Here is a 22,826-nt window from a genome sequence, read left to right as displayed (position 1 = left end):
GCAACTGTCCAGAGAATTCGCAGGAATGAGTGAGCATAATGCATCCTGCCTCCTGCATGCTGCTCGACCACTGAACAAAACCGCAGTATGTGTTTCCAGTACTTACACCTGACCTGGAGAATCTACTGAGCGACGTGTGAGAAACTTCAGAAAATGCCGAGACCGGATCAGGGAGTTCAACGAGTGCAGAAATGGGCAATAGATGAAATGTTGAAAAAACCTTTATTTATTTATTTTACAGAATCTGTCACAGCCAACTGAAATCGCCATGAAATCCATAAATCGGGTAATTCGAACATACATTAACAGCTGTTTCACGTCATTCAGAGGTTGCAATAACTAGTCATAAAAATGAGGGCCAATAACCCAGCTTTAAAGTGGTGATTCAAGTTGGCATGGCAACTAAACTGCTTGGTCCCCAGTATTTCCTAATTCTAAGTTCAGTCTTTGACAAAACAAATCGTAGATGTCATTGTAGCAGTTATCTTGACAAAGATAAGATGGCACCGGGGGGAAGGTATTTTAAATTACCTGCAGTAGGAACTCCAAGTGAATGGTGCGTTTCTTGAGTTAATTTACCAAACTTGTAGGCTTTATAAAACATTTAAAATGTAAAAGGGTAAAGTGATTTCACAAAGTGGAGGGAAAAAAAGAAAAAAAAACATGTCATCCTCTGATTGGCCATGTGCGGGCACGTAAAACCACACCAGCCTCATCGGAGCAAAGAATAGAGGCATGCTATCGGTATTAGTGCTGGCGAATCCAGCGATTTCTCACTGTAGTGAAGTGCTGCTCAACTTTCCCGGCGATCGATACTGTTCGAAACCTTAAAGATAACGGAATACGGCCAACCGGACCGCCTTGTGCAAAGACACTCCGTGCACACATTTTCAGCACGTTGGACAGCGCACGGCGCCGCAGAGGCGGTGCGCGGATTCAACCGGTGGCTTTCAACGAGCAGAGTGAGAGGACCGTTTGACTGAATGCTGTACAAAAACTCTTTTTACCTCACATATCTGATAGGATTTTTTTGCTTTCTGCACTTGGACTAGTGTTTTTCTCGTTCTTCCTAATACACGGTGTCTTTGTCGATTCCATCGTGTGGGAAGGCGTGCCGAGAGTGGCTGACTCTTGAAGCTGTGTGCTGAGTAGCGTGGAATAGGTGACTGTCAGGCGGGAGGAGTGGTGTGGTGGTGCCTAAGAAACCTTCCCTTTATAAGGATGCTGGTGGGAAATGCCTGGAGACAGAGATGACGAGATTTGTCAAAAGGCGCTCGAACTCTTGTCAGATCTTTGTTCGAAGGGGGAAGTGCAGAATGAAAACTGTCGGGATTTTATCTACTATTTCCGAGATCTCGCCAGACCACGCTACACGGATTCAGGTGAGGCATCATTTGCAAGCTTGATTCAACGGTTGCACTTAATTCAATGGAAGTGAACTCGCATATGACTTCTTTCACTGAACATCGCACGCATAAAACACACTATAGGTGGTCCAAGCTTGGCTCGACTACTTCACGACGAAGATTAGTCTATAATATAAAAGAAAAATTAGACTTGTACATTATTTTTTTCACATTAGTTAGCTCACCAATCCGGTTAAACTATGCATTTTTCGAGGAAGTCAATTTTTTCTTCCAATTTTTTTCCCCCATTTCTATCACACGAGGTTGGCGTGACATCGTGTAGGCTAGTCTCTGTACACTCATCAGTTATGCCCTGCATCGTGCATAACTGGCGTGTCACACACATTGAGTTATACTACTTTGAAACTTTGCCTCTTTTTTTAAATTCTTACCTAAAACCTCAGCGCGACGTGAAGCATTTGCTTTTTATAATTAGATTTAGAATTGGCCAGTCTCGCTTCATAATTACCAACACTTAGGGCAAACACATTTGCCTAAATGGCATGCATAAATTAGTGGCTGTGTGCATGTATGCGGAGGAGAGAAGGAGCGAGCGAGAAAGCGTTATTTGGAGGCGCGAGAAAGCGTAATTCCTGCACATACCCACTGCATTCATTCTGCTTCCATAGTTTGCATCAATGATTATTCATCACGTGACAGGACTTTGTGAATTGTCAGTCTCCTCCAACCCCCCAGCTCTCCCTTCTGTTCCTTACCACTTTACTTCAACTATCCCCCAAAGTCCCAGCTCTCTTCTTGCTTCCTCATTCATCATATAGGCCGATCTTCTCTTGTCTTTTACACTGACACTTTCAAAAGTGAAATTATGTGGGTAGCCCGTGGGGCTAGCTATCAAGAGGGCTTACGGGTTTAATTTCTGTTCCAGCTGGCATATATCACTCAGCGTGATGGAAGAAAGCCATAAGAGAATAACAAAGGAAATAAGTACAAGGCAGAGGACAGATACTCTTTCAGCCAGAGTTGAAGCTGGGGGTGTACCGTTCATATTTTATTTTTTTATTTTTTATTTTTTACAAATATGCTAAACATAAAACATCATTTTGACTTCAGATTTGACTTAAATCAATGATGTAAACATATTTACAACTATTTTCTCAAAAGATCATAAAATATCAAGGATCAATGAAATACGAACTGGAACATGAAAGAAAAATAAAGAGGTGTAACATGTCTTTTAATGGATTTGTCACCCACTTGGAAAGATACCATTCTTGACACTCTTACAGAGAGTATGTTGAGAAGTTTAATATCAATCTCAATGACTGTAGTCAATCAATCAATGCCTGTCCTGCTGAAGCCAAATGCCAATTAGCTTAGCTTTAGCAGGAACAGAAAAATGTGCCTTCCACTGTTCAAAGCACATATCACAGCTTCTAATTTTTACACTTTAAAACTAGCATGATTATTTAACAGACTGTGGCAATTAATCAGCTTTAGAGATACGGGTAGGAGGATTAAGTTACCTTGGAACAGAGTCAGGTTTCAGAGTTTATGAGTGCAGCTTTATATTTAGCAGATATGTATATGAGTGGATTTAGTCTTTTCGTCTGTCAATAAGCAAGTAAAAAAACAAAAAAACGAAAAAACAAGAACATATTTGCAGAAATGCAAATGCAATCGAATGCTTCATCCTTTACAGCATTGGGAACGGCCAGTTGGAACCACCTACTGTACATGTGTAACATATTACATTGTTTCTATTGTCCCCTGGATATTAACTTTAAACTAAAATTTGGACATTTTAAGATTTCCAACAGTTTTTACTTACAGAGAGGTATTCTTTGGGAAAATAACAACATCCCAGAAGTAGACATTACATATATTGCCTTTTCAGCACTTGCTTGCCTCCTACACTTTTGCACCTTTGAAGGTCCTGTGCACTAAAATTGGTCCACCCTCTTTGTTCCAATGTAGTCTTTAAATCCCTCCAGATGTCTATAGCTTCTTCTCCACCAGGCAGCATTTGGGCGGCCTGCCAAACCGACTGTGGGCTCAGCGTCCTCAGATGGCAAGTCCCTCAATTTCTCCACATTATTCTCTCAAATCACACATACTCTGGTATTCACAGAATTTCACAGTGCAGAAAGGACAGTTGGTCTGTGTTCCTGTGCAAGGTCTTATGACAGCTCCCACACACAGAGCCAGTCCTAATTGCAGGACTGTGGGATTTGGAGGATGGGTTACCTTACCAACAGCATATAGCGAAAAGTGCAAAAACCTTTATTGCTAAGTAAGTACGCTTTTGGCTGTTTGGACTAAAACAGTCATGCAATTGATGTGTAGCCTCATTAACTTTTATCTAATACTCTTACCATGACAAAAAGTCAGCCTCAGACTCTTAATTTCAAGTGTGATCTTTACATTAGATGTGTCAGGCATAATTCAGCTCATCATGAGTCCTCTCATATGTTATGATTTTAATTACTTTTTTAAAAGCAGCTCTTCTGTGTAGTATCAGTCAGATCAAACACTCAAGACAGCTCTAAATCTGTGCCCAGCCCTGTAAGTGGAAGCAGAAGTTTATATGCAAAAATTCTAAAGTTCACGATTATTAATCTCGCTCATTAAAAACAAAAGAAGAAAAAAGAAGTTCTTGACAGGCAAGATGTTCTGTTGCTATAGCGTGCAATTAAAAAGAAACAAAATGAGAGGATTAAATGTGATGAGTTCAGGAAATAGTTTGCTTCTACTAAACGTAACATGATATCTGTCAGCTACAATTTGGATTAGTGTACAGCTTTAACATTTCTAATATAAGCTACTTTTACTTGGCTGCTGCCAAAATAAAATCACGCATTCAGTTAAACTGTGTAAGAGCGAACTTATCCAACAACTCGCTTTCGGATGCTACATCTAATCAAATGCCTTGTGTTGCAATGCAATTTAAACTTATTGTAGAGCCATTAATGATAAATAAATTATAATGATAACCCTGTATCTCATTAATCCACTCTCTGTTTCATTTAATTGTGCATTAGTTGTACATTTATTGCTAGTGTCTAAGCAGATTCTCTGTTCAGGTATTCATGAGGAGAAAGTCTCCTTGATGTGATGCACATCATGATTATTACCCTTTTGTTAAATGTATCACCACACCAATCACTTGATTTCCTGGAGGTTTTATAGGCTAATAAAATAACATGCTCTGCTTAACAGTGATAGGTTAATCAGGAAAACAATCATTGCTTTCACTCATTGTTATGACTAATGTACTTAATACAGATTACACCAACATTACACTTTTAAGGTTTTTTCTGTTGAAAATTTTATTCCAGTCTTCACAAGCCTGATTTGTCTTTGCATACATGAAGGGACAAAGGATATCTCTGCTTTATTACTATGGGCAAATAATAGCCTGTTGCATAGTCAGCACATAAACTGGGAATAATCTGTATCGCTGCCCTCGCATAGCCAAAAATAGACATAGTCAGGTGGATACAGCAGACTGGTTCTATTCAAAACACTGCGCAACAGCTTGGGCTTTTCAATAAGCAAAATTACCTCAAAGATGAAAGACCGTTACATTAAATAAATAGAAGTCATGTGTTAAACAGAGACAATGGGGAACTGGTTAGAAGGGGGATTTGGGAGTCAGTTTAGCTGGTATCAAAGCTTAGAGGAAGCAGCGGACAGTGGCAGAGCAGGAAAGCTCAGGTGGACCCCCTGGGGACTTAAAGGGTAGAAACAAGAGACCTCTGCTGGTGGGCCAGAACAGAAGAGGTCAGGCAGATGGACTGAGCAACGGAGACTGACGTTGCAGAAGAGTTCAGATGTTTCTGGCTGTCGGCTAAGGTGCTAGACAGGATGGTTGCTGGAAACCAGAGTCATCTTTAGTTACGGGAAGAATCCTCAGTGCTGGCCAATGAGGGTGCAAGACAGGTGACTGAAGTGACTGGAGCTCACTGAAGCGTGGCAGTGTAGAAAACTATATGGAATAAAAATACAAAAACTGCATATAATTACCCATTATCTCTACTGGTTAAATCAAACATATAGCACATATTTCATAAGGTTATGAGTATAAGGACATGATACACTTATGTAAGTGGGCACTTTCATTTTTATCATATGATATAATGTTTTGCCAATTCATATGTAATTCTTATAATTACAGGGCATGAGCTGGTTGTGAAAGCAGCCACTTAAATGAGTCAATAATAGTATGAGGTACAGCATTAATAGCAGGTTTTCTGCAACTAATAGGGAAAAAAGGACTTTAAAACTATATGTCTTTTAAGACATGCATAATCTAAATGGTTGTGATTAAGATTCTCTATTCCTTATTTTAATGTGATTTGTCACATACAAGAGATGAAGAAATAACCTGGTAATAGCTGATAACTGTAAATACAGTGCTGTTGCAGGACAGGCAGGCAACTGAATAATAATAATACGAATAATAAGAGTAAAAGGAAAAAAAAGACTGATGACCATTAATGACACACTGGAGACGGTTGTTAACGATGCAGTGGTAAAGCACCATGTCAGTATGTGTAGTATTTTTTTTAACAGTCAATACACTTGGCCATGTTATGAACAGCATTTATTTCTTCTGTTATCTTGGTGATGAACAATTAAAGTAATTACCACTTAATCATTTTTTGCCTCATAAAAGCTCAAGGATGGATAAGAGCTCAGGGAATGAGGGAATTCAGCATATAGAAAGTGTAAGCCTTTGATTTTTCCATAATTACACACGCATAATAGCTTTAAAATCTACACAATCCCAGATGCGTACTCCATCCTTATTTTATTTTGACCTTGTCATTGCCCCTGGGATTGGTTATGTTTTAAAGGTTTGGATTCTTGTTAAATATTATATAATGCTGGTTTCTATTCTGCTTTCACTGCTGCTGTTTTTAAATTTTTGTGTTTTTGGTTCCTACTTTGGGTTTAATATACTTGTGATTTATTTCAGTTGTGAGATATTATTGCCTTTTTAGTTTCTGTCTGGAGTTGATTATCATTTTTGTTTCCTAACTGTTTTTCTTGTGCCCATGTTGAGTAGGTGTTCTGGATTGTTTCCTGTTTTACTTTGATAGTTTTCATTGGTTGTTTTAATTAGTTTTTTTTCTTTTTCTTTTTTTGAATATTGTGTCTAATTGTCAGCCAGTCCAGCATTTGGATCCTCGTCACCTCTTCCTTCATGACAGACCCATCCTAACTTAATATCTACTACTAAGACATTAGCAGACATAAGGAGTTTATAAGATTGTTCTGGTCTGCTTCAGTGACATTACATCATCAAATAACGATGCATGAAAATACACTGTTCAAATTCAGATATCAAACAGTATCTCAAAAACATGACATATGGGATTTTCAAAGCAAAACAGTGTGCATATCTGTAACACCAATTAGGATGCAAACCATCTCGAGTCTGTTTTAACAACTTTAAACTTTAATTAAAGCCTTAATTAATTTTTATGAAAATTACACAGGCTGTGTTTGAACTTGTGACATTTAAAGTTCCCTACAGAGCCACATTTCTTCTGTTTGGTATCTCAGAGACTCCAGCTGTAAAACATGGTTAAATGCAACCTTTTTTCATATCTTCCATGGTCTTGATTGGCATTAACAGCACCTTTTTAATATGGCACAACATTATTACATGTTTTTAAATATCTGTAGAATGAACAAATTTCTGGGGTTAATACATCTAATATATGTCAATACATACATACCTTTACCTCAATTTGAGGAAAATGGTTAATACTCCATGGGGTCCTTATGATCCCAAACAAGACTTCAGGTCAGTTTTATTTGCTTATAACAACAGCTGTCTTATATTGCTTTATGTTGGTTGAGGTAGAAGACCTTAACAATATTAGAGAGAAAGAAACAAGCAAGCACTTGGTGAAGGTGGAGAGGAAGAACCTCCCTTTAATAGTCAGAAAGAGGCTCTGTGACCATCTGCAGCTTCTGGAAAGAGGGAGAGCAGAACAGTGAAAACAGAAAAGTAAAGATCATTTAAGAAAAGACTGGTAATAGTAATGTAACTTAATATATTATCAATGTTAGGATGAAAATTCCTTTTACTTGCAATAAAGTTGCAAAGTTCATGTAGTTATTTCAGAGTCATTGCATTTTTTTGTGCTTTTGCTTCTTGAGAGCAGAGATGATTCAGAAGCCCTTGATGACTCTGTTGCTTCACACCTCATCTCCCTTTCCATGGTGACTTGCACACCCTGGACTGGTGTAAACAAATGCAATGCACTGAAGAATTATTCAGTGTCATGCTTTGAAACTATGAACTTGATAGATGAAGACCTGGATTGATATGCTGGTAAAACTTTTTATACTCCCACGGCCATTACTCCTGTTGTTGCCCACAAGTACTGCTTATATATAATCATACGGCTTATGATGCACATGTGTGAACAGCAACAGAGTAGTAACTTTAATTTTGCAAAGCTGTTACCTTTAGAGTGACATCTTCAGTTTGTTTATACGTACTTTATGGATCCACAGATTTAACAGGAGAGATAGAGTAGCTGTTAGGAGCCCTTTAAACTCCTACATGTACCAGTGTAGAGCAGCTTCAGGAGTGATCTTGTCCTTGAATTTGGGGATTTAATAGTATTTCTCTTATAAAATCATCTGTTTTTAGAATGTTTTTTTTTTCTGTTTTGCATAAATTGTGACTTTCACACCTTCTCTCCCCATTTATCAAATTGTTTTTTTTTTTTTTTTTTTACCACAGACCATATATAACGGCCTGTAAATGTTTTTCTTGCAAGCTGTTTTTTATACCCTCTCATTTATTTACATGATAATATACATTAACCAAACAGGCAGTATGAAGCGCCTCGGGTTTAGCACTTTATAAAACTACTGGGAACATTTTAAATTCTTGCAATTAATGTACCTCACTGACAGTTTCACACTATAAATTATACTCATAGAAGAGAGTTAATTCTGCTTTCTTTTCAACGTTCTTCATCGGTTATTCCTACAGAAGCCAGGAGAGCTCACCAGACTCAAATAAACATCTACAAACAGACAAATCCAAGCAAGTTAAAAAAAAAAGATCTTCATCAGTATGACAATAGCTGCTTTGCAAATACACACAAGAAAAACCACATAGCAAAAGTCAAATGCCATGTGCATGCTTTAAAATAATTTCTGAATTGTGATGTTAAAATGCAACAAAAATATTTTAAACTTATTTTCTGAAAACAACAACAACAAACCAAGAACTGTGGTCATCTGTGGTTCTAATGCTGCATGTCTATATTTGGTTTTGTTGTATTTGCCCCTCTTTTGTGGAAAAATCATTTTTAAAGTTTCATTCCTCACCATAATTATCAGCAAAGGAAATGAAATGGAAACATGGGGGGCACACTTCCCTTAGAGTGCAGATATGAGCCCCCATTGGATAGTTAAATACTGCTACTACTACTGTACATAATTTTGATTTTATTGAGCATTCTTTATGAGAATCTGTAAGAAAAGAAAAAACTAAATCCAACAGAACCTGCAGCTGTGTCCCTGACATGTTCCTTGTGCAGTATTTTTAAAACATTTATTGAGTAACTTAATCATGAAATGGTTATATATGATGGTGATCAAAAATCAAAGTGCAACAAAGCAAAAAGAAGACTTCATTCACAGACAGATCTTGTTCTCTCTTTCCAGACATATCTGTGAGTCTGCTGTCATTGGTAGTGACTGCCTGTGGCTTGGCCCTCTTTGGGGTCTCCCTCTTTGTCTCATGGAAGCTCTGCTGGATACCATGGAGGGAGCGTGGGCTTTCCCCCACTACCAAGGAAGTCCACGGGCACCTCAACCCGACTATGAGCCCTCTGCCATCACAGCCTGCACCCAGGCAGCCAGTTTACACAGCTGTGGACCCCCCGATGCACAACCGCCGTGAATCATCACATTGTTCCATGGCCAGAGAGCCTACTCCCGTGGCATCTGTTGTTTCAGTGGAGGCTCCTGTGACTCCTGTATCACCACCACCTGTGGTCATGGCCACACCAGAGGCAGCTATGAAGATCAGCCACACATCTCCAGATATACCACTAGATGCCCAGAGTAAAAGCAGGGAAAATGGAGTTCACACTAACCCCCGAATGCAGAGACAGACCACTGAACCCCCACCTTCTGGATGCTCAATGTCTGAAATAGGGTCAGTATGAGGTATTTGTTGATTTATGTGATCCCATCAGATATGCTAGCCTTATTTGCTAAAAATCTTCTAACAATTATGATCTCTGTTAAAAATGCTAACGTTCAAACTATTAATTGTTTCTGCTACTTTTCCCAATAGGACAAGAGAGCTGAAAGACAAAATGACTTGGACTTGACTTTAATAATGACTCCTGCCAACATGTTTCACATTTTTACTTTCTATTTGTGCATCAACTATAATACATTTAATGATTTTGGTAAAGGAAAACAATGTACATCTTATTTATGATTAGGGTTAGGTAGTTCAGAGGCTTGGTTGAATTGAGGATTTTGTTAAGTGTAGGTGTCTGAAACATGACTAAATGTCATTTGCAGATGTGAGTATTAAAAAAAAAAAGACACATTATAAGGCCATAATGAAACCAAAACAACAGTTTCTTTCTGCTAGACTATAAAATGTATAATACAGCACACTATGTGTACACTATGTTCTTGAAGTGAAGAGCAGCATTGGGGTTAGATATAAATGATGATATGCAGAACAATCCATTATGGAAGTTGCTTCAAAAAATATGCAGCTGATGTTTTAACGTTCCTTCTTCTCACTGTGTTAATGTTGTATGATTTTGTTTTCTGTTGATTTCCTCTGTGCACAGTCAAGGGTCCATTCGTAGACACATGAACCTCTCTAACCCAGACTTCAACGTGGCCCAGTTCCAAAGGCAGGACTCCCTCACTGGAATGGGCCTGGGCCTGGGCCGCCTCAAACCCGAGCTCTACAAACAGCGCTCCCTTGAGGGGGACGAAGGAAGTCGAAGAGACGGAGGTTGTGGGCGCCTCCATTTTATCCTCAAATATGACTGTGATCTAGAACAGTTAATAGTTAAGATCCACAAAGCAGAGGACCTCCCAGCCAAGGACTTCTCCGGTACCTCTGACCCTTATGTTAAGATCTACCTGTTGCCCGATCGAAAGACCAAGCACCAGACAAAGGTGCACCGCAAGACACTCAACCCTGTGTTTGATGAGGTCTTCCTGTTTCCTGTGGCATATTCTGAGCTTCCTACACGAAAGCTACACTTCAGTGTCTATGACTTCGACCGCTTTTCACGGCATGACATTATTGGTCAAGTGGTGGTGGACAACTTCCTGGATCTGGCAGATTTCCCCAGGGAGACAAAACTCTGTCGAGACATCCAGTATGTCTCCTCGGTGAGTTAGAACGTTCACTCAAAATTATGTCATCTTTACTTAGATCTGCCAGGTTATATTTAACTTTTTCCCGCAAAGGCTGTGTGTGACAGCTGTGTGGAGAGTTTGAAATTTGTCCCTCTGTCTCCCACTGGCAGTAGAAAGTACTGAATTTTTTTTCTTTTATCACTTGTCAGGTCTGAAAAAACAGGACAAAAATTAGTTAATAAGTAAGGTGATCAGGCCTGTGTTTGAAAACTGATGTTTTCTTTTTCTTTGCTGTCTTTCTCTGCTGTCGAGATGAAAAGACTTTAAAAAAGCATCTGTTTAATAACAGATGTAGTGACCCCGAGCGTAAAATTTTACTACACAAGACATCTATGGCATCTGTATTGATATTATATGCTTTTTAAAATTGCCTTTACATGCCTGGAGAATGATTAGCAATAGATTTTTCATTAAATATGTTTTTTTGGAAGGAATACTAATTTAAAAAACATGTATTTAGAACAGTCTTTAATACTATACCTTCCTTTTTCTTTAACAATCCTTGATGCTGCATACATTACAAATAGATGACACAAGTGAAGGACTGAGGCCTTTTATTAGCAATTACTTTTACTGCATCTGCTCCCACCTATCTAAATTCAGTTTGCTCTGCTGGAACGACCTGTTTACCATGAGTAAATTAAATCCTTTGAGACTTTTTAAGGTCAACAGGATTACATGCCTCTTGCTATGTTACCTTACTGACTGCATGCTAGTAAATCTCATTTTGTTAGGACCAGTTTCTGTTAGACTTATAAAGTGAGCATACAGTTGCACAGAGAGAAAAACTGTCAGTGTATGTGCGTCCTTATAAGAACAAATGTGTGTGAGAGAGAAAGAAACGGAGAACAGGAGAAAAAATTATTTAAAAAAAAAACTGTGAAAACTGGCTTGGGTACAAGATGTATGCGCCATTTCTCTTTCTTTCTTTCTTTCTTACATTATTAGCTATTTAAGATCTTTATAATGTTTTTCACTGTTCCTGCTCATCTCCTTTAGAGGTGAAAGATCCCTGACAATACAATACAGCATTGGTATTTAAAGGTTGGCCTGTTTTATTAACAGGTATTTCATTTATTGAGCTTAAACAGCTGTAACGTGCAACTGATCCCTATATTCTGTTTGCAGTTGATTGCAGGAAACAGTTTAGGCGACAGAACTCAATAAAACAACATCAGTAAAGCACAGCTGTGTAAAGGAAAACTATTGGTTGAATTTAGATGAGATCAATTCCCAGTCACTATGTTGGTTATGATGTTACTTGTGTAAGGGCATAAATCTTAGTTAAAACATTGCAACACTGCTTAAAAAGCAATAAGACAGTCCAACAGGAACAGCCGTGGTGAGTCAGTCTGGAAACTGTAATAAATGTTTACTGTGGAACATAGTTAACCTTCTCATCAAAAAGATTTTAATAAGATGTGGAGTGTCTTTGCAACTGGACTTACTTTAGCAGTGCTGCAGCTTTCTGAAATCTTTCAGAAAGCACAGTGTTGCTATAACTGAATGTACTGCACTTTTCTTTAAAACAATGTTTTGACCACTGCTGAACTATAAGAATTAACTGTTATTTTTTTCAGCAAAACATGAAGCCAGTTCGACAGCAGACAAAAAAAGCATGGGAGTATTTGACTGAGCAGCTGTGTGTCTGTGTTGTGCATATGTCTGTTTCTTGTTTATCTAATAAGCAAATCATCATCTGCCTCTGTTGGTGTCCAGGCTTGTCTGCTACATTGCTACATCTTTTGCAAATGTCTGCACTGCAGCCATATAATTTTTAATAAGGAGAGCACATTAGTTAGTAGAGTCTGTGTGCCTGATGCACTGGCCATTAGTAATGTAAAACAAATTGTTATGCTTTCATCTCTAGTATAAGGAGCTTCATCATTGAATTTAGATTTTCATTTCACAATTATACTTTCATTCAGATTAAGAACAGTAATACACATGGGAGACAATCAACTAAATATTAAATCTATCACCACGCACTTGTTGCGGTTGTTTTTATTTGTTTGTTTTTTAACGCTCATTCTTTGTTAGAACTTCATTACATGCAACTTAAGATTGCATTATCACACATATTTATTGTTTATTCACAACAGCAATATGTAATTAAGTGAGTATTACTGCATATATACCTATAATCCCTGGTATTATTTCAAAAGAGTGATTAAATGTATTTTATAATGTTCACTTTTTTGTATGGCTAGCATGCTTTTGTATTCTTCTCATCAAGGCTGCCACATTTATCCATGCATTTTATTATCTATGGTAAAGGCACAGTAATCAGTTTTCTTTTGCCTTTTTGATCTCGTCTGTTTCACCTCATCGAAATTTAGATATGTGGTGTTATTTTGTGCTTTTTATTGCTGTGTCAGTTTAAATCATGACAACGCAGAGCTCAAATCTGTGGCATAGTCCACGCCTGTCTAATTTGCAGGCTACTGATAGCAGCAAAGGTTTTAGTGCATAAAGTCTCACATACAGTGTGCCAAAGACCATTAACGGCTTCCTACTCATGGCCTCTAAAAATACTGACAGAATCTCTCTCTTCTTTCTGTCTTTACTCTGTCTCTCTCTCTTTATCTATCTCTGCCTGCCTTTTTTCTTCTCAACATGTCTCTGTCTTTCTTTATCACACGCACAAATGCATAAACAGACACGGACACACCTGTTTTAACCCAGCTGTGACAAAGTCATCAGCTGTGTCCTACTTTTAGTGTGCAAACAAATTGTTTAAAGTAAAACAAAAAAGAAATAGCTTACTCAGAAAAAGTAACTAGATGTGAATGCATATTATACGCATTCTGAATGTAGTGCTAATGGGTTCTATAGAGTGCTCAGAATGGCTGAGATATTCACAGACAGTAAAATAACATCTTTTGAGGCAGAAGATACTGGAAAACATAAAAGTGAGAAATGAAGAGGGGGGAGGAGATGCTGAGAAAACAGCATGACGATACATGAGCATGCCAGATAGAGCCTTCTGGGGAAAATGCTCACAAAAAGTATTGGGATTGTTTTGATCCATCAACATATGGATGTTTACTGGGTCAGTGCACTTTTGCCCTGTTTAACTGATTGCTAATCAATGTTGCCTGGTGACGGCTGGTTGATGGGAACCAGCGATTAAGAGAATCTGGAATTCTCACATTTTCACACTGTTCAGTTTTTGTCAGTTTCACAGCACTCAGCTAATGCAGACAAACAGAAAAAAAAACACATAGAGTACACACAGACTCTTACACTTGCACAAATGCTTGTTCTCAGAGATTGGCACAGATGCCCCACACATATATCCTCATAAATGAGCTAATTATCTTTGGACACCACTACATAGACAGGACATTCTGTAACCAGTGCACAGAGCTTATTTGATAGAAAATAAAGAATTATCATTAAGTCTTGATTTCCAGTGGGACTGGCCATATTGATGTGTCATTGCCAGATTTTAGCTTGTTTAGCTCTGCAATAGAAGCAGATTGTAGATTAATGAAGAACGTGTTATTTTTACTGGATTTGAGAATGACAGTCTCAGTATGAACAAAAGCTGTGTAATACATTTGATGGTTTGAGCTTTTAAATACAGAGTATACTTGTGGCATACCAGCCTGATTATCAGAAACGCTGAGCATGACATTCAACCTGCAGATGTTACATGCTATTTGATGCCTAAGAGGTTTTGTGGAGCACGTAAAACACAGTGATAATCTCTTTCCCACCTGTATCACAACTCTTAGACCATGAAGCATGTAAAACAGATAGTTCTGGGATGTGGGATGCATTTTCTGGAGGGGTTTTTGAGTTAATTCATCCTTCACATTTAAAAGCCTTGATGAGTACTTGATCATGATTGTAGCAAAATATACAAGTGCAATTCATGGGTGATGTCTCTCTCTCTCTCTCTCTCTCTCTCTCTCTCTCAGAAAAAAACAAAAAACAACACAGAAATACACACAAAATGGCATATGACAGAGTTTCTCTAGCTTAACCACAAAAAAAAAAAAAATCTCAATAGTGTCCAAGTGTGTGTGACATACCTAAGACATGCTGTAGAAATTGTATGCCAAATTGTATGGATATGTCCCTCTTGATAGGAGATAAGATTACATTTCTGCAGCCATCTCCCTTTTCACAGATATTTCTAAAACTAGCACTTAACATACATTATACTTTGGATAACAAATTAGTTATTTTGCATATCTTAATTAAAAGGGCATCTTAGCATACATAAGAGTCTTTTTTTCATTGCCCTGCTGCTGCAAAAAACATTCCCACTTGGTCTTTGTTACTTTTAGTATGAGAGCTTCATAACAATATGGGGCAAATCTCAGTCTTAGATTTCTCAGTGCAGTTGAGTAATTTGATGTCATTATCACAATTAATGGCGCAGCAAACTCACTAGATCCTTAGTTTTCAGTGTTGTTGTTTTTGCACTTCAGTTGAATTTACTGAGCTTACCTTTGTAAATGATCACATGATGATGATGAGTTGATGACACGTGCTTTGAAATACCAGCACAATCTCACCAACACAGCAGCAGATCAGCAAGAGATTCTACTGTAGGTGTCTTTACCACACACATTTGTGTGCTTTCCTGGTTCGCACTTCTTTTGTGGAGTTATTTTAAGCACTAGTGATAAGTGAGCAGCAGCTGAACTGAAGCTTCTGTGCTGGGTGAAATATGGGAGGCTTTAATTAGAGCGATATGCCAGAAAATAGTATTTGTAGAAAAGTTGTACACTGTAAATAAATGACCAGAATAATACACAATGTCAGGGACAAAAGAAATATTTTTTAATGTGTATCTGCTCATTATATTGTTTTATGTACTTTAATAATGAAGGCTTGTAGAGCAAGGCCACTTTTGACTCACAAACTAAGTGCTCAGCCAGACTGAAAAACAGGCAGTTGTAGTGCACAGGCATATTAATAGATAAGACACAGAAAAGAGGAACTTTCCATATAAGCAATGTTTGAGACTGTGTGACGTGTAAAGTACCAAAATAGTTTATGATTCTAATGTTAGAGCTCTTGCAACTGGCGTTTGAGCTGTGCAGGGGTCTCTCTCTTCCGGAAGATGATTGAATAAAAAGAAATATAAATGTTTTAACACACTATGAGTCGGTTTTCTCTGTTCTATCATGGGGACAAAAGGATCGGGGTTTAATAACAATCAAACTCATTTTAGAGTAAATATTTTTGTGTGTCTTTTAGGATAATGTGGACCTTGGGGATCTGATGTTTTCACTTTGTTATTTGCCTACTGCGGGCAGATTGACCATTACCATGATAAAAGCTCGCAACCTCAAGGCCATGGATATCACTGGTGCATCTGGTAATTAAAATCTGATACTGACTGTGACTGCAACACCCCACTGGTATCCCGAATGTAAATCAAGTTAATTTTTCTTGTTTGTGTCATTTTTTATAGATCCATATGTGAAAGTTTCACTGATGTGTGACGGTCGCAGATTGAAGAAGAGGAAGACATCAACAAAAAGGAACACTCTGAATCCAGTCTATAATGAGGCCATTGTGTTTGATGTCCCTCCAGAAAACATAGAGCAGATCAGCCTTTTGATTGCTGTGATGGATTATGACCGGTTCGAAAGTTTCTATAGAGTAGTTTCTATATCTTTTGCATGAGTCAATGTTTAATTTATACTTGCTGCATGGCAAAACGGATAAAATATATTCAAAGAACATTTGTAAATATTTCCTCAAGCTCTTTGTCTCTGTAACATATTGTCTTGGGTGGTTTGCTTTTCACACACAATATGTAAGACATTATTATTTTTGGAAAGCATGGGAGGACTGATAATATTTTTTTCTTTCTCCCTTATCCTCCTGGGTCTACAGAGTAGGCCATAATGAGGTCATTGGTGTGTGTCGAGTCGGCAATGATGCTGACAGCCTCGGTCGAGATCACTGGAGTGAAATGCTTACATATCCCCGAAAACCTGTCGCCCACTGGCATCCTCTCGTTGAGGTGAGATGACATGTGTTGACACACACACACACACACACATATATATATATTTATGTATATATATATATATGTGTATAAAATTCCCCTCACCCCTGAGGGCGGTCTATGCTTCACACTCGGGTCCTGTACCAGAGGCCTGGGAGCTTGAGGGTCCTGCACAGTATCTTAGCTGTTCCTAGGATTGCTCCGATTACCTCTGGGACCACTGTTACCTTCACCCTCTTCTCTGAGCCCTTGATACTTCTCCATCTTCTTGCGTTCCTTCTTCCTGATGTTCCTGTCATTCGGTATTGCTACGGCTATCACTACGGTCATCTTCCTCGGCTTGTCTACCATTACTATATCTATTTGGTCAGCCATCACCATTTTGTCCATCTGAAGTCCCACAGTATCTCAGCTCAGTCATCTTCGACCACCCTAGGGACCGTCTCCCATTTTGACCCTTGGATTTCCAGGCCACACTCGAAATAGATGCTTCAATATAGCATGTTTTGTAAATGGCAAAATAGATGTCCTTCAGGTTAAAGCCACCGATAAAACTCATGCACTATGCCGGCCACTTGGTTATGGCGTTCCATTTATCCCCTGCCTGCTAGCATCTTGCACCCTGCTGTTATGTGCTGGATTGTCTCAGGGGCACCTTTACACAGCTGCACCTGGGGTCTTGCCTGGTGTGATAGACCCCAGCCTCTATGGATCTTGTGCTTAGAGATTGTTCTTGTGCTGCCATGATTAGTGCCTCTGTGCTGTCTTTCAGTCCAGCTTTGTCTAGCCATTGGTAGGATTCTGGATGTCAGCCACTTCATCTATGTGCCAGAGGTACATACCATGCAGGGGCCTGTCCTTCATTGATGGTTCCTCCTCTTCCTCCTCTTTCTTGGGTTTCTGCTGCCTGAGGTATTCAGGTCGGTTGGGCCATCTTCCTGAAGTTTAAGCAGCATCAAATATTTATAACATAAACATAATGATAAAAAACATTTATCATTAATTGAGGTTAGAGTTGACAGATGAAAGAAAAAGAAAAAGAAAGTGTAAGTGGGTAGGAAGCTTATCACTGTCCAGTTATTAAGGCACACTGAGCTCATTACTATTCATTGATACTGAAGTGTGTTGTTACAATGCGGCTGTGAAAAGATTTTTGGTCAGCGGTAAAGGGAATATTATTGTAAGCTATATCAAAAAAAGAGAGGATGTCTGCCATTTCATGGAAATCACTTTATTGCCAGAATTGACAAGAAGCCTAGAAAGCTCAAAAACATTATATATCTGATTTAATCACTTTCAGTGAAAAAGAAAGTGGCTCTCTCCAAAAAGTCCACAGATGGTGATGCTATTTTATGTGAAATTACATATCTGTGTGTGATGGCTAAAATATAACCTGCTCCACCACAGATCAAATTGGCTGCCAAAGTTTCCATAGCAATGTAGCGCCTTCTGTAAAAATGTTTATTTTTCTACAAATACAAGCTAGTTTAGAACTTGTAGTCATCTTTGTAATTTACCAGTATGACTTGGCCTTATACCCTTGTCTCTGAGATTATGATATTCCCAATATTCATCCCAAATCCTTTCTTTTTTTCTTTCTTTCTTTTGTTTTATTTTTTTTTTAGCTTTTGAGCTTTTGAGCTTTTTAGGGAAGGTAGACATAGCAGACAAAGCACTGACACAATACAGCATGTTTTGTAAATGGGAAAATAGATATCCTTCAGGTTAAAGCCACCAATAAAACTCATGCACTAATTGCCGTACTTTATTCTAGTGTGGAGTGAAACTATTGTGAGTTTGAAATGTCTAAGCTACTTCTATTGAGTGAATGGTAAGGGTGTTCAGTTTCTTATATGTGAACTTATCCATAGAGCTTCATAAACCAAGATAGTTCACTACATTCATACATACATTCACACTACAAGTTCAGTGCTCCTCTATCCAGCAATATCAACACCTACTGAACCCTTGTTCAAGTTATAATAATTGACAGACGTGACCATTTTAACCTATGGAAATTAAGAATATTTACACAGTCTAATAGTGACTAGATTTTACTATACATTTCAGGTACACATATACATCTACAAAATGATTGGGATGACCTGTGAATTTTCAAGTTCCAATAGCAGCCTAAGTTTAGTCACAGGCTTTTCAGTGACATTAGTCATCATCTGCGGATGCACTCAACATACAAGTCCTTTGCTTGGAAAGTCTCCAAGCCTCTTGAAAATGTGCAGGAGCCATTGTGGGGCAGTAGGTTCCATTTTGACAAAAATATCTCCAGGCTTTATATTTTTCCTTCTTCGTTTCATTTTTGCCTCTTCTGCAGCAAAGGTAAGTATTCATGTACCCATCACTTCCTGCACACTGAACCTTCTTTCTATAGATACACATTATTTCTTGAATAGCCCAGTGGTAAGACCTGTTTACCTTTCATAAACTGAATATGATGTAGTTGTTGAGGTTACCTGAGAATATTTTCTCAGATATTAATACTGCTTTGACAAAACTGTGTTTTACAGGTTACAAATACAAACCTGAAGTGAGAATCTTTGGCCAACCTCCATGCAAATGACATTCTGTGCCCTCCTATCCACAGGAGATAGACATTGTAGCTGAGCTCAAAGGGTTAAAAACAGTTAATAAACAGCATTTAAATGTCTGATTTGCAGCATTCCCTTAGTTGGAAACAGCAAGGGGAGTAAGATTGGCTTTCCCAAGGAATGAAACTCCCTAAGTGCCAATGAGCAGATTTCTGAAATATAGTATCTGGCAAAAATTCTATTTTTTGGTTTCGATGCAACATTTATTGCTCTTAGTCAATGATCGGCCTTCAGTTTGTTCACTTACAATGATGGTCAACCTAATAAGTATCTATGCCAAATTCACTGAATGCTAAAGAAACCATAGTTATCCTGCCCAATTTTGAGTCAGCTTATTCTCATGCTACTCACAAAACAGGAAAGTACTGTACTTTTATGCTGTGAGGTTTCAAATGCAGGTCTGTTTATGTGTTTCTATGCCAAATGAACCACTTTATCTAAAAAAGCTTTTATCCTTTCACTTGGACTTGGCAAGAAAAAGGTGCCATAGAAAAAAAGTCTATGCTAATAAAATTTAGTGAATGCATAAATAAACTGACCTCCCAAAAATCAAAAAATGAAATGGCAGACATACAGTGTTTGTTTCACTGCCCAATTCATCGCTCTGTAGGTGGTGAGTACATTTGTTCCAAGATAAAAAGGTAGGATTGGCTCTAGATTTTTTTGATCTCATCATACATCTGTTTATATGACTAATAGAGAGGGTTTTTTTTGTTTGTTTGTTTCTTTTACACTAACTATCATTGCAATCTTTCTGCTTTATTCTCTTGCAGTACCAGGGGACCACAGGTAGTAGCCAGGGAGGATCCTGTAATTCTCTGAAGACACCTCCTTCTCCGTAGCCATGAGCAACAATTCAAATAAGCCGAAGGCTGTGCTATATGTACCTTTGGGCAGATGTGATAGAGAATTTTGCTCATATATGGTCCTAGCATAAAAAAATAAACACATGCATTAATACTTATGGAAAAGAAAGACACAAACTGTCTCGAGCTCTGCTCTTTTGGATCAGTTGCATGTTGAATGACTGCAAAGATGGATGTTTTTTTTCTATGATGTTCCATAAGAAAAAGAACCAGCACAGGCAGATATTTTAGGTCTGAGCTGTTCCTGAGTTTATAAACTCATTACCCTTTTTTTATAGTCTTGTTACTTGTTTTAATGAGATGAGTCTGTAATTGCACAATGTACTTACAACCAGTTGAACTGCCATACTGTTCTTTTTTTTTGGGTTGTGAATTGGTGCATGAGGTCATGTTTTGATGGGATATCTTCTACTTGTTTGTTGGTTTTGTTTCTAATTTTTGAATAAGATGTATTGTTCTGTCAGTTGATGTGCAGTGACAGTTCATTTTTAGGCAAAATACCTGTAAGTAAAAGTATGTTAAATGTTATGAATAAAAATTATTCCATAGAAAAATGTTCATCAGTTTCAATTCAGTTAATTTGAATGTGAATAAGAATTTCATATTTTGCTAGATTTCTATCATTTTAGCAACCATAGCACACAATACTAGCTCTTCAAGATAAAGTAAGTAAGTAAAGTTTATTTATTTATTAAGCGCTTTTCGTAGACAGGCAGTCACAAAGTGCTGTATACGAAGGTTAAAATAAACAGAACGTTAAGTACCAAAACAGACAATATAAACACTACAAAAATTTGAATACAAATTTAAAATAAAAACAAAAAACAACAAAAAAACCCATCTGGTTAATATGTTAAACAAAAAATAATGAAATTAAGAGCAATTTATTACTGTTTAAGACTAGTGTTTTAGAGCACTAAATATAAGACAAACAGCTCATGCAAGCACATGAAGGTTTTATATAATATTTTATTTCCAAGGTTTTACATATCAGGACATAATAAACAATTATCTAGTCCTTATCGGGTTTTAATAGTAGATAAATGCAACCAAAAATCAATTAGACTGTTTATTATCATTCATCATTTATAACAAAAATGAAGCCAAAATGAAAGTGCAGCAGGTAAAAAACATAGCTTACCCCATGAATTAGAATCATATGGAACCACCTTTAACAGCAATAACTTGTAGTAAGTAATCATTTTCTATATTTTCTGATTTTTTATGTTTGGCTTACTTAATGTTATAATTTTGGCCATGTTTTGGCTTTCAGAGTAATGACCTGACATTTGCTGTATAATACTATCATATACATAGGAGTTCATGGTCAAGTTAATGACAGAAGGCTCCAAAGACCTGTAGCTGCAAAACAAACTAAAATCACCCGTCACAGCACATACCTCTTGACAGCTGGTATGCAGTGTTTGCGCTGATATGCTGTCTCCAATTATCTGTGAACATTGTTCCAAAAGGCTTGTAGTTTGTTCAGATGCAGCTTTGCAAACCTAAGCCATGCTATGTTCTTTGTAGAGAGCTTTCCTCAATTTAAACTTTACCATGCTAATGGAGTGATGTAGCTCTTAAGATCACTGCTGATTTCACCCATGATGATGACTAGAAAGCTGTCAAAACTATATAGAGGTGCATCTACTTTTTTTTCTTAATTCCCATGGAAGCACAAAGAGTGTATTTAGTTTTTCACACACTGCTTCTGCATTTTGTCTTATTTCTTATTAAATAAATAATGACATGTTCCATAGTTCATTTTTGCCAGATTACTAACTACTATGAACCTACTGAAATCTACTGAAAATATATTTTCACAAAGCACATCTGATGTTGTTCCCTTTGTAGTGAAAAGCTGATTTAATTTTACAATATTCACCAGATGTGTTGTCACAATTTAGTGCCATAACTTATCGGTGAGAAGTAAACAACAGTAAACTGCATCCAGGAAGTTGCCTGACTCACTCGGTGAGCTGGAACTTGAAAATCAAAGGAAACTTAATTACCAGTTTCCAGACAGTCCCCTTAAGCTCCTTTCTCATTTCATTTGCTTAAATGGCTCATGACTGGCACTGTAACCAAAGTGCTTCAGTTATTTTCTTTACTTCACGCACTGGTAAAAGGTTAGCTCTGCCAGTCAACAGAAATTAGAAGAAATATTTCTAAGAGCAAATAAACAATCTTTTATTGTTTTTTATTATTATGTATCCTTACTATTACATGCACTGAATATATTCTTCAGGCTGCATAGAGCAAAACACAGTTTTAATAGAGAAATCAAAGTGGTAGGCATAATCCTCAAAGCATTTTTAATTTCAAAACAGCCAGAAGGAAAGGACATTAATATTTTATCAAAATATTACAGCCACATAAGAAAAAAAAAAAAGGGGGGGGGATTTTGGCAAGTAGGTAGGTAGATGTGAGAGTGAGGGAGTGAGCATGTTTTTCTTTTTTCTCCTTTGATGAAATTCCTCTTTAAGGCCATCTTTGAAATTGTGTGTCACCTGAAGGAGGTGAAGATGACAGTGTTTTTGTGTATTTACTATTAGCTGACAATGATGAGTGGTTT

At 37.7% G+C, this 22,826-nt stretch overlaps 1 protein-coding gene across 2 annotated transcripts; it reads left to right on the top strand.

The window, feature by feature from the left end:
* Nucleotides 1–457: 457 nt before the first annotated feature.
* On the top strand, nt 458–20,809 carry syt9a (synaptotagmin IXa). Of its 2 annotated transcripts, XM_005467145.3 has the most exons (7): nt 459–1,382; nt 9,066–9,561; nt 10,220–10,775; nt 16,020–16,140; nt 16,237–16,408; nt 16,665–16,794; nt 20,159–20,809. In XM_005467145.3, exons 1-7 carry the CDS (start codon nt 1,235–1,237, stop codon nt 20,225–20,227), a joined length of 1,692 nt encoding a protein of 563 aa, XP_005467202.1. In that variant the 5' UTR covers nt 459–1,234; the 3' UTR covers nt 20,228–20,809. The 2 variants fall into 2 exon arrangements, with proteins under 2 accessions (XP_025762541.1, XP_005467202.1); XM_025906756.1 differs by lacking the exon at nt 20,159–20,809 and having other exon boundaries at nt 458–1,382; nt 16,665–16,803.
* The last annotated feature ends 2,017 nt before the right edge of the window (nt 20,810–22,826 follow it).

Source organism: Oreochromis niloticus, linkage group LG1, assembly GCF_001858045.2.
Source record: "Oreochromis niloticus isolate F11D_XX linkage group LG1, O_niloticus_UMD_NMBU, whole genome shotgun sequence".
Taxonomy (NCBI): domain Eukaryota; kingdom Metazoa; phylum Chordata; class Actinopteri; order Cichliformes; family Cichlidae; genus Oreochromis; species Oreochromis niloticus.
The sequence above is the reverse complement of the archived record's forward strand: the minus strand, read 5'-3'. Positions and strand labels throughout refer to the sequence as shown.